This window comes from Dermacentor andersoni, chromosome 5 (assembly GCF_023375885.2).
Source record: "Dermacentor andersoni chromosome 5, qqDerAnde1_hic_scaffold, whole genome shotgun sequence".
In the NCBI taxonomy this organism is placed as follows: Eukaryota; Metazoa; Arthropoda; class Arachnida; order Ixodida; family Ixodidae; genus Dermacentor; species Dermacentor andersoni.
The window spans coordinates 194,129,964-194,143,164 of record NC_092818.1 but is presented as its reverse complement, the minus strand read 5'-3'; the positions used below and the strand labels follow the sequence as shown (position 1 = coordinate 194,143,164).

The following is a 13,201-nucleotide window of genomic DNA, read 5'->3' as shown; positions in this document are numbered from 1 at the left end:
AAGCAAAAAAGCAATAGGATAAAGTGCAGGGAAGGAGAGAAGGTGACAGTGTGTAGCTTGACTTCGCAAACAGCCGATGTGTCGCCTAAATACACGGCGCAAGCGGCAGCCGAAAGAAAGAGCCCTTCAGGAAGCCCTGTGAAATGGCCGTCGCGGACGCGTCGGCCGATGCATTTTTTCCCCCTCCCTTCTCGTTCAGGGCGATATTTACGAGAGCAGCTGAAAGCAGACGCACAGAGCAGGAGAGAGGTCCCTACAGTTCGGAAGTCCTGTCAAAAGACTTCGCCGCCGAAGGGAATCTGAATTGGGACACGCCCCCAGCCCGGGTACCGTGCCCACTCCTCGCGCCCCATTGGCTATCGCCATTTTATGGGCGTAGCCGAAACAGGGCTCCGCCTTCCTGCCATTGATGTGGAGAGGGGGTGTCAGCGGACGACACCCCGAGGTGGCGAGCGGTGCGCGCCGACAGCTGGCGCCTTCGCTCCCCTCTCGCGCTCCTCGTGTAAGCGCAAAATAAAAGCGTGCGAAGAGCCGCATTTGTAATTCCATCGGCCTCACACATCGTGGCTCTCGCTGGATTGAATTTGACTACGCCTTGTTTGCAGGGGCGCTTCAAAAGAGGGTTAAGCGTGTTATTGCTCCGCGATGTCTGGCCCGTATTTTGAAAGAGTCGAGGAAGGAGCGGGCGACGGAACAGCTGCTGAGAGTTCGAGCGCTTGACTACAAGCTAAGAAAATGATACTGCGATGGAATGAGAACTAAATAATGTAGTAGCGCGAGACCAATTTTTCTTAAACAGCGGTTACTGGAACTTCTACATATGGCCATGGGGATAGAAGCGCACGCAAACTCGATGACGTTCCCATTGAAGCATTTGAACGCAAATCACATAAAATGAATACCATTAACTGCGGCTTGGTACAGTTGAGGTGTAAGCTTCGAAAGCACGTTAGGTGATGCAACTAAGCCATGCACCTCTTATTCAGGCTTCAATACTAAATCTGAAAATTTCGCACTTGTCAAAAAAAAAAAAAGGTAACTATAGTGAATGCACTCACGTTTATATAAAAAAAGAAAGTCTTTTTTGCCGATTACACGATTCGTTTTATCTGAAAAATGCATCGCACTTTGGCATTTTATACCTTCTTAATGACTTCATCGTTTTAATATATAAGCTTCGTAATTTATTATTATCATTATTATTATTTGTTATGTTGTATAGTCGCCGTCGTGTTGTATGATATATCATAATGCCACTTTTAAGAGCACAGACGTGTTTTTGTGTTCTGCAACTACAGATTAATGTGGTCAACACTACAACGTTTGATGACACGTACAAAGCGTCCCGCGATGAATAGAGTAAACGGCATTGTATGGTTAAGTTTTCGTTAATTTGAAAACCAGGCAAAAGTTTAGTCTTGAGCCGGGCCCAACAGATAAAGTGGTAGCAAAATCATTTTTAAGCTTGCGATATCTTCTCGAATAACGCGTCCGGCTACGAATCGAACTAAATGCTCATAAACTTGAGCTATGAAGTCTAATGCACGCACGTGCGCGATAGTGTAGGCGAAGAACAAGACCGCACCTTGGTCATTGACTGTTGCTGATTTCCTCAGTTTTCGCTTTCCATGCACAGAATTTATGAATAGACGTATATACTCGAATTCAGTAGCACAACGTCTCTTCGTCTCAATGCGCCTGTTGGCCGTATACACGACGCCTATAAATTTGTTAACGTCGAAACATTTGTTCAGTCTCCATCTGATGAGGCTCTGCATGGCCTCCCGTATACAAACGTATACATGCCGGGTGTTTAAACGAACACTTTAAAAATGTTTTAAAAATGTCCGTCTCCTCGAAGAGACGGACATTACTTGCACAATAAAGTGAAATTCATAATTGACTAATTAACAAAAGTTCCATAATTAAGTTTTTAGCTAATTACCTTATGGCGCATATTGCAATTTACAAATTCTAGCGGGTGAGACTGCAAGGCATATCCACTTGAAAATAATTGTGTGGATGACACCATTTACGAGATATGCGCAGTCATACTTGCGGTATATATATACCGCAAGTAAGCAAAAGGTCAGTGCATGCATTCTTTTAAGAATGCACTGTCGTTCTTCTTACCTTCTTAACAAAACGTCGTTTCACGCATTGAAGCACAAAAGTAACTGGAACGTCAATGCATTTATCCGCAAAGTTCGGGAATTAATATCTCGAAACTGGAAGGAAGGAAGGAAGGAAAACTTTATTTGGTCCTGCAAGTAGTGTTAATTAACCACTAAGCGGGCCGCTCCCACGTCGGGACCGGAAGGCCAAGCCTCACGGCCACGTCGTGAGCCTGCATGCTGGACAGCCCAGAATTGTTCATCCAGGGCCGGGCTGCGGAGTCGTCCTGAGAATTCGTTCCAAGTGGATCCGCCTTGCAAACTCCCCGGCTATACAATCTGTAAATTGCAATATGTGCCATAGGGTAATTAGTTGAAAACTTAATAAGGGATTTTTTTATTAATTACTTGATTATGCATTTCAATTTTTTGTTCACGTAATGTCCGCCTCTTCGAGTAGACCAACTCACGGCTACAACTGCCATCTCTATAGCCTTTCCCGCGGCGAAACAACCTTGCTTTGCCGCTTGTGGCTGGGAGTGGCGTTCACGAACGCATACTCCTATCACCCGCCGTGGTCGCTCAGTGGCTATGGTGTTATGCTGAGCACGAGGTCGTGGGATCGAATCCCGTCCACGGCGGCCGCATTTCGATGGGGGCTAAATGTGAAAACACCCGTGTACTTAGATTTAGGTTAACGTTAAGGAACCCCAGGTGGTCGAAATTTCCGGAGTCCTCCACTATACGGCGTGCCTCATAATCAGAAAGTGGTTTTGGCACGTAAAACCCCATATTTTTTTAATGCTCCTATCGTTTGGGAATGGAATAGAGCCCGATGTGCAACTCCTGTGGGTGCGAGGAGACCATCGAGCACCTATTGTGTACCTGCCCTCGTTACGATGTCCAACGTCTCTCTCTGCGGGCAACTTTGCACCGACTGGACTCGAGACTGTTCACCGAGTGAAAGATACTCGGACCGTGGCCACCCCCGTCACTGGCTCGAAAAGCGATTCGTGCACTAGTGCAATACTTGAAGTGCACCGGCTTTAGAGACCGTTTATAGTGTCCCTGTGTATAGTACATGTCCCTCCCACACGCACGAGTGCTTACTCTCTCCATTTCTTCCTCTTTCTATTCCCCTTTCCCCCACCCCCAGTGTAGGGTAGCAAACCGAATGCTCTTCTGGTTGACCTCCCTGCCTTTCCTATCCTTGTTTCTTTCTCTCTCTCTCTCACGGACTAGAATTGTGCTTTCTCCCACAGGCAATTCTTTAAAAATTTTGAAAGGGTTCGCTGAAACGCCTGGTATATAGTTACGGGCGTTACGCTTGACATGACAAATGGGCACCGATTCATCCGACAGACAGTTCCACTGAATTTTAAAATGTAATGTTTCAACTGGTGCCTTTTATCACTGCACAGCTGTTATAAAATTGATTGTATATATCGCATCGCACGTCCCTTCCACGTGAGTCACGTGTACGCAGGTTGTTCCTCGTGTATACGGTTTGTCCAATGTAAACAGAACATATATGTACGCTGTTGCTTCCTCTATACGCAGTCATAAATGCTGGAGTCGCCTCGCGCTATCGTTGCTTAGGTCGATCACTGTCTATTATGGTGTATACCTCGGTACTGGAAATACGCTTGCGGGCAGTGGCAATCTGAGAAAACGTTGAATTTTCGAGCAATTTGGGACCGTATTTAGCCACTCAAACCGTACTGTTATGCTGTTTGCATATACATATATAGTGCAGGCTGCGGGAAATCCGAATTCTACGTCGCGTGTTCATATATAGGCCGCGGAAATATTCAGCTTTTTGATGCCTTCTCCACACTCCGAATTGCAGACGTCTTTTCGCGTATTGGTACTTCGATTGACCATCACACAAAAGCACCGCTCAGCCGTAGTTCTAACGTACGTGGCTATCGCTAACTGCAGAAATAATGCAGCTCCATTAATAGATTAGATCGGAAATACAAGGCCCGCCCTTGAACACGACGCTATATACTACAAATTGCAACGACAAGTTGACAACTCCAATTCACGGGGAATGTCCTGTTTCAATCGCCTTCATTTTCTCTCTATCTCTCTGTATTTACGTGCGTATGCGTATTGCGGATTTTCTATTCGTTGATTCCAACAGAGCGCGGCCTTAAGTGTATTATGTGATGGCAATTGTCTATACGCGTATGGAGCAAGATTAACGGTCCCGAAAACTTCTCAGTGCGTGACCGGGGTTGCGTCACCCGCTTTCTCCGATCGCTGAGTGGCCAATGCACCGCGAGCAAAGACACAATCTCTCATCATGTTGCTGCGATGAATTCGCCCTCCCACAGTGAAGAGGACGGTTACACATACGTCAGCGAGGCCTTGAAAAGGACTGGTGCGCGTGTGTTTCTGCGTAGACGCGGTGACGTATCCATGCACGGTGGTCGCTCACACTGCAGTTGATCGCGTAGCTCGGCGCACCTTGATAGCGCCACGAGTGGTGCAATAAATCAAGATGCTTAGCTGTACACTCTGTTGGCTGGCTGTTTGGTGTACTATAGATATGCCACGCTCAACGAATCGCTATGGGTTTTTAACGCATGCCAGGTAGAATTAACGCCGTGAGGTATGCACGAAATACTCTTTGCAGCTTTTGCGTACAACTGATGTATTACATCGCGCCACCTTCACCACCTATGCGAGCACACGTCGACGCTCTTCAGATTGTTTCGTATCTTCCATGCATGCTCCAGTTATTTAGCATGTGCACCTTCCCGCACAGCTCTTCCAGTAACTTGTTTGACTTCCTTTATACGTATAGGCAGCTTCTCTGCACTACAGCTACTTATTCCCTGCCGCACTTTATCTGAATTTCAGAGAGGGAGAGGGAGAAGAAAGAGGAAAAGTACAGGGAGGTTAACCAGAAGGGAAAATTTTATTTGTTACCCTACACTGGGGAAGAGGGGAGTGGAAGGTAAAGAGATAAGCAGGTAGAGAGAGAAATTTCAGGCTCTGAAGTCAGCAAGCACGTAGAGCCTGTAAGAACTATGCAGCGCATCTTCCATGCGCAGGTCACGTCAGCGTTGTACTCGATTTGCTTATAAAGGAGGCATAATGGCGGGAAAGATGCCGTGCAGAGAAGTTGGCATCTGGATTATGGAAGATGTTAAAAGGTGCACCTTTGTACCTGTTGGCGCATACCATAGTGGAAAAGGTCTTTGAATTCACCTTCCATCGTGATTGATGCCTTCTTATTCTTCTAGAAGTTGGTGTCCCCTTCTCTCTCTCCCTCTCTTTATTTTCCTTGTATTGTACGCGTTTTGCCTTGCTTCCATAGAAAGACCACTGCGAAATTTGTGCCCGCAGTCGCCACCGCAGGTTGAATTTGGGGTTGCACGCAATGTATTCCACGGGAAAAGGCTTCAGGGAAGAAGCATTATGGATCAGTTTTAATAGAGGCCAACAAACGCTCATTTCGTTCATTGCGTATGCACGCAATTACAATTAACAGAACACCACATCGTGGGAGCTGCATTCTGAGCTGAATGGCGCATTTAACAAAAGACTATACAGGCTTTGATTTTATTTACATTGCGTTGGAGACTTGCCTGAAGTGCTTCCGAAAGGAGAACAATGTAACGCTATTGTTAAACTTGTTCACAGGTGAACCGCATGACAAATGCGGGCATTTCACGGCGAACATGCGTCATTATTACTACTTATGTACGCTGCATACAAACTTGAATCTATGGCGCTAATGAATGAATAATTTCCGTTTATTGTGCTCAAATTGGCTTAAGTAACTGGCGCTTGCCTCATACGTTTAATAATGCAGCGCCATCCATGCTATTTTGGTCATATTTCAGCAAGCGCTTTGTACTGCATGTCTCGCACATGTTTTACCAGGGAAGTTGTCAAGCGATGGAAAACGTCCGCGATGAAGGTGCACGCAAAGTGCGGGTAATAATTACATCCGTTTGAAATATTGACAAAAATTCATTCTGAGAAAACCGCTGGAGCCGCGGAAAGTGCTAACACAGTGCACAGGAGCAGGGAAGGCGGATAAACGCTCCGAGGCTACAGAAAGCAGCGCACCGAGTCGAGGCGGTGGCATGGCTGCTGTGGGCGCGTGGAATGGGCAGTGGCAATGAGAAGCTCTACTTCAATTTGAACTACAAATCTGAAGTCATTTCGCACAAGTCTGCCGTCCTTATTTATTCATTTTTGTTTTTGTTTTGTTTCGGTGATGCTGAACAGGGAAGAATTATATACGATATAATGCATGCGCAATGCTCCTTGCTTATTTATATATGATTGCTTCTGTTCTGGCCCGGTTATTATTCGGTCGTGGATCTCGCAATGTATAAATGTTTGACCCAAGTAAGTAGACCTACAGTGCCGACCACCAAAACAATTTCCATACTTCAGTTCCCACCTATAAACGATAGCAGGGATAGCGGCTGTCTGCCAGGACATTGGATGATATTGCTGCCTTGTAACAACGGTACCTCTAAGGGCGACTATTACGCCCCCGGTTACTTTGTCCAGGCTGTACCCAAAAACGATGCCTAGCACTTTGCGTCTGTACGAGTCTTGAGAGCGTTCTAGTCTGTTGAACACGGTTATACTATTGTATTTTCAGGCTAACCAACCGCATACCCCCGTGGTTAACCTCCCCGTTCTTGCTTATATTTTTTTTTTCTGACAGCTCGACGGGAAGAGAGGGTCTGTGAAGCTTTGGGAGAGGATCGCTTTTAAGAACAAAGCGAATTTCGCGGCTAAGACAGGTCCCGGACAAACAAATCCGTTTGCGCACGCAAGAGCGTTTCCAGGCACAGGCTGCGAAGGTATCTGCTGACTTAAAGCCGGCTGTGCCGCCAGCGTATTGACTCAGTGCTTTGCGAAGAAGCTGCCCTGGCAACCCGAAGAAATGTTTACCGCAGGAGTGGCCGAACTGCGGCGGCTCAGTCACCTACCTTCCTACGACCATCGAGCAACTACCTCGTCGGGTGAAACTTTTGCGCAACAAGTCCTAAAGCCTAACGAAACGCTTCTGACGGATTCAGGCACCACAGAGCGGAAAGAGCGACAGGACGTTGGGCTGTTGGGTTCAAAACGTTCCCTTTTTGTCTTCTTTGCGTTGGCTACCGCATCTGGACAATCGCGAGCGTGGCAGCAATTGATAAGCCGTTATAACGCTGGAACAGTGAACTGAAACCAAGCAGGAAGTGTCATGGCACCAACATCACGCCCAGGACGAGCGAACACAAGTAGCGCGGCTTCTGCTCGCGTAATGTCGTGTTCGCGTCTCGGCGATAATTGCCGCGGCTTTGAAATCGCACGTCACCCGTCGGGAATGCTTCCCGGAGAGCAAGAAGAAAGGAAGTGACATTTATGCGAGAGGCGTCGACTATTTACGATGCGTCTGTTGCTCGCAACAGTTGCACTCCACACAGACGCCGAGTTTGCTCGCGCCGAGTTTCCGGTCAGCGCCGTCGCGCCCCCGCCACGGGCGGTGGGAGATGCAACCGCTCGATCGGGGTACGAGGTGGGGTGCCGGGAGGGGGTGGGCTGGCGGCAGTGAAGGAGGGGGGCTTCACTCGGGGGAGAGTACGGGCCGGGAGCACCCCGTGGGAAAGGCGCCACAGGGAGCCGCGCTTATCGCCGCGCGCCCAGGATTGCGGGAAACGAGCCGATAATGGGCCGCAGCCGCCACCCCAAGGCTGCGCCACCACGCGCCGCCGATTCGATGACGCGCGAAGCGCGCCGCAGGCCGACGGTTTGGGCCGCGTCCACCGCCGTCGCCACTGACCGCTCGGCCGCGTGTGCCTCCAGCGGGGGCGCGTTTTCGAGCTCCGGGGGCGTGACGAGGCGCGTGGCCGAACGGGCCGGCCGGTCGCCAGCGATTCGCGACTACAAGGCAGAGTGAGCGGTGATGGCCGACGTCTACTGCTCGGATCAAATGTGAAGGTCTGCAGTAGCAAATTACACAAAGCAAACCACTCAAGGCGTGGTGTACGCAGCACGCAGTGCTGGCGAAAACGATATGTACGCGGCTCCGGCCTCATAGTTACCCTCTCTTTAAACAACAGACGTTGTAGTGCTCGAACAAACAGGACGAGCGGGCGAGCTAGGTGTAATTTACAAAGAGCGGCAAAAGAGCAACACGCCGTATATGTACTGTAGTGGTATTTTAGCGTGCACTGAATGCGGCCTTTGTTTTTGTTAGAAAGTCAGCATTAAATGTGTATATTTCCTGACCATATATCTTTAATTGATCGTAGTTGCTAATTATTTTCGTGCGCTGGTATATTTGATTGAACCAGCTTTCCGAAAAAAAAAAAAAAAGCTGGTTAGTTGAAGTGCCATGAGATCCTTTTTGCAGTCACACAAATGGCACTGTACCTATGAAGAAAAGAAAAATTTGAATATGACTGAACAACAGAAACTCGAGTAAAATATGTCGAACCCACTATACATACTTGACAGAAACACTGGTCTAGCTGGAGGTTTGCAATGGCAAACATTTTGTTGCTCTAAGCTATATATATATATGCATATTGGGAAGGATAGCACTTGCTTTGGAGTACCAGGCGTGCTCCAGAGCCAGAGTGCCGACGTGGTGACAGCTCTTGTTACTCACGTAGTTGCTTCAAGACATTTGACAAGGGCTGCACAGCCCCTTCCAAAAGTTCCCAGAGGCTGTTCACATGCCTTGCACCTATAGTCGTATATCACATGAATTTACATTGCTCAAACTTCTGTTCTCTCCTGGAGGAGGCTTTCGCTGGCATCTTCGCAATGGCAGATGGTTTCTGCAGTATATTCGGTGACTGCTAGACCACGTCCCAGAGCGTGCAGAAGTACCGCATGAGTTCCTGTGAACATTGTATTGAAGTAGTTTGGATTACTTTAAAAATTATTTAACATGAACAAACAATTTTATGACTTCATACTTGCTTATGCGCTATATATATACGTTATTAAAAGCACAGACGCGAAACACTAACAGACGGTTGATCAATTTCGCATCAACCGTCTGTTAGTGTTTCGCGTTTGTGCTTTTAGTAACATGCTGTAGCGCATATATAAGCAAGTATGAAGAGCCATTATAACTCGCCCCTTTCGTAGCACTCTTGAATCTTATAGCTCCTGACACATGGTCACTGGGCGACTTGAAAGCGATGGCGCGTCACTTAGCTAGCTCAGGTTCACCCATTTGAAGAGTGCCGGTGTGCTCAGACGTGTCGCGAGTTCTTGCAGCATTGTCGGATAGCAATGTCGGACCAGCAACTAACCGATGTCGCCCTCGCTCTGCGCAGGTCCCCGGTCTCGCCGCATGAAGAAGCGCGAGAAGAAGGAAGAGAAGCGGCCGCGCACCGCCTTCACGGCCGACCAGCTGGCGCGCCTGAAGCAGGAGTTCCAGGAGAACCGCTACCTGACCGAGAAGCGCCGCCAAGACCTGGCGCGGGAGCTGCGCCTCAACGAGTCGCAGATCAAGATCTGGTTCCAGAACAAGCGAGCCAAGATCAAAAAGGCCTCGGGACAGCGGAACCCGCTCGCCCTCCAGCTGATGGCGCAAGGCCTGTACAACCACGCCACCTCGTCGCAACAGGGCGGCACCGGAGACGACGACGACAACTCCTCGTCGTGACAGTGAGCTGCTGCATGCGCACGTCGCCGCTGGGACCAAGGGTCAACGTCGCGACCATCCGGCAGCGCCGCGACAGGTCGTGCCTGCTCCGAGAAGAGCGCCGCGTTCGTTGTGCTTGTGCTCGGCAACTGGTGCGGAGACGCGTGTACTGCTCGCTTAGCTGCGCGCCCGATTTTCGTGCAGACTTCAATTACCGGAGAGCCTGTGTCCGCGTGGAGCTTTGTGCGACGGTTCCCTTTACGTGTGTGCGTGTGTCTGACAAGAACCGAACCCGGGTACAGACAGACAGTACAGAGGAAACGAGGAGATGAAAGGAATAGATGGGAAAATTGGTTGCGAGTTTAAAGATGTTTTTTTCTCCTCCTAAACATCATTCAAATTGTCACCTGTTGATCTCATCTATGATTCTATCACAGATCAAAGTGAATTTTTAGCGACGTCCAAGCCCCCACTTTGGGGGTTCATAAGGCGCGATATATGGCGGCTAGAAAATCCATGGGCTCGACTTGCTAAAGTGATAGTCTCCCCGTTAAAAGAGTGCGCGCGCTCTTAAAAAGCATAAAGCAAACGTTCCAGGTCTCGGTAATTGTTATCAATGATTAATTTTTGAAAGCAATAACTAGAATCACTTAATAGTGCAGTAAAGCTCGGGCCCAATCGAACCTCGTGGCTAGAAAACAGTTAAGTCGCGCGCAGAGCCCACGTTGCTGCACCGGATGCAAATGCATGGCCAAAGCGTCTCCCATCATGTGAGCTCAACGTCAGCTCGAGGAATCCTGAAGGACTCAGCCCACGTCCTTTGTCACCAGTGCCACCAGAGAGCGAAAACGCATCCAACAACGCTTGGCGATTACATCACTCGGCGCTCTTGATGTGAACCTCAAAGGCTTCGGCTTTAGGATCGCTCCGCGAGCGTCCTCGAAAGCTATATCAACGATAGTTCCTCAAGGTCAGATAGGCACGGCATGCTATTTTGAGACGGATACGCACCGACACAGCAGAGTTGTATTTGCAATGGCACTCAAACCGCTTCCACTGTGGCCTGCTGCAAAAACTTAAACTAGCTTCCATCGTGACTGTTTTGCAAGAGAAGATTACAAGTCGCACCCACTCCTAATCACAACTGCACTCTATAGACGAATCCTTCCTGTTGCGAAATCCTCTGGCGACGCGGTGCGTCAGCGTAAGCCCAAGAGCAGGCGCACTCTCTACAGGAGGTTAGCGACAAGCACGCGACCGCGCTGCCTTCAAGACTCGCTGGCTACGCAAGAGCGTCCGACGTGGCACCCTGATCGTTCCCGCGGCACGACAGCGCAACATCAGCCGCATGGTCGTTCTCCGGTGCTTACGAGGTGCCACGCGGGAGAATGCAGCGTCCGAGTGCACCTGAAGGACGACGCGGTGTTGTGCTCGCCGTCCCTCCTGCTTGTTGCGGGTCTCGTGAGTTGTCTTCAAGTGCTGGACGTTTGGAAGACTTGCTGACCCCGGCCCAGCGCGGCCCCGGACCTTCTAGCGGCGACGAACAGTGGTGCGCGGTGATCGATAACTAGCGCTGCGGCGCAGGTGTGTGCGCGTGTGTCGACATAGTCACCTGTACAGATACTCAAAAAAAGAAAAAAAAAAAGACTCGATCGTGCAGAAATGACCGCCACCACGTTGGCGGCCTCTCCTTTCTGTCTTTCTGTACATAACCTGTTGTCCTTTCTTCTCACTATTCGCAGTCCTCGCACTGGCGGCAAGGACATTGTCTTATATCTCACAAACGCTATAGGAGAAATACACATCCTACACTTCTCAATGGGCTGTGTTGTGTCTGTGTCCTTGGCCTACTTCCGGCGTCACGTCACGCTCTGGACGGCCTCTCACTCGCCTAAGAAGTCGGGCGTTGCCACTGCGAATGGCTGCTACACTGATCGCAAGGCCTTGCAGCACGACCTCTGGTACAATGCGCAACGGTTGGCGTAATTCACCCTCGCAACGAATGGGGAATCCATGCTTGGAGGCCTTCAGACGCACTTTAACAAAAAGGCGCATTTATTGTCTGCACGAGCGCTCGTCGAGCGGCTGATGTTCGGTCTTACCCTCGCAAAATGTTGGTACGTGCGCGCCATTTGCCACACCGCCCCTTCCCTCCTCCTCCCTTTGGAAGTGCACAAACAAGAAAGCATATCTGTGTTCAACGTTCTGCAGTAAATTTTAAAAGGCGCTAGCTAACCTCATGCTGGCTGATAATTGTAGAAGCTCCTCTCAAATCCCATACATGTCGTTACTCTGAATGCCTTTGATCTTCGTCTCATTATGATCTGCATCGCCCTAGAACACCAATGTCTAGATATAATGACACCACCATATTGGATTGCGAAACTGGGTTCAGGATAATAAACATTTATTTCGTATATAGAGAGCTGAGGCAAAATAAATGTATGCAATTTATTCCTTTCGAATCGCTGGAATTGCTCACCTAACCGAATTTATCAGTTGCATTTCATGAGGTATAGGGCTGAAGCCTTGCGAAAGGATAGTAATTCGCTTTACGCTTTCGGCAAAGAACTTACTTAACTCTCCAAGAAGTATACGATTGGAAGAATCAATCAACAAATAAGTTGTGGCAAAAATTCGCATGCAAGATGACAGAATGATAATCCTGCTTTGCTGAAATAGAGCGATAATGGTTTACAAAGCATCAAAGTGGGCGACGGCACCGGTGTGATGTCAAGCAGAGACGCTTAATGCGTTCACTTGCACGATATGCTTTCTCCTGTTGGCCACCGGCAAAAACGAGCGCCAGAATGTGGAAAGCAACCCAGTATACTTGAGTGAAAAACAAAAGAAAAAGACAGCAACCACATTCGGAAGATGTGTTTCAGTTTGGCGCTTTTACGCTCCGCTCAGCAGCTAAGCGGAGCGGAAGCGCGAATGCGCATGCGCCCACCGCTTAGCCGCAAGCGGGCTAGCGGAGCGACAAACACAAGCTGCCTGCATGAGCGGAGCGGGCTGGGCAGCACGTTGGCTAGCGTTGGCGTCAGAAAGGATTGGATTGGATGCAGAAAGCAAGCTCGCTGGCTAACACGTAGCGTTCCCCAAGATGGCGCTTTGTTCTTCACTGGATAAAATGGACCGGTAACGCATTACAAGCGCACGTCTAGATGCTTCATGGACAAATAAGTTGTATATATACGTTTTACTTTATAAAAGTGATCAATGGGTGTTTCTATTTTCTTTCATTACCCTGAATTTGGCCAGAGGGCGCTGCAACTACGAAAGGTAAAAGTAGGGAAACCACAAAAAACGGAGACGTACAAAAGCAAAGTTCGCAATAGGGGATCAGAAAATTTGGTTGTGAGAGTTCATAGTGTTTTGGTTTTCTTCTTTTTTTTAACCTGGGTAGGACATTAGGCAGTATAATAGCAAGAGCTTGGTGGCGCAATCTTACCGCCCCGTT

General features: G+C 48.8%; 1 protein-coding gene across 2 annotated transcripts in view; it reads left to right on the top strand.

Annotated features, from left to right (window-relative positions):
* Positions 1 to 11,557, top strand: part of LOC126531790 (homeobox protein engrailed-1-B-like) — a 91,959-nt gene extending 80,402 nt beyond the window's left edge. For both annotated transcript variants that reach the window (XM_050179519.3, XM_050179518.3), the window contains one exon: positions 9,428 to 11,557. In XM_050179519.3, the coding sequence (XP_050035476.3) occupies positions 9,428 to 9,759 (332 nt within the window). In that variant the 3' untranslated portion in view covers positions 9,760 to 11,557. The remainder of the gene's footprint in view (positions 1 to 9,427) is intronic.
* Positions 11,558 to 13,201: the final 1,644 nt, after the last annotated feature.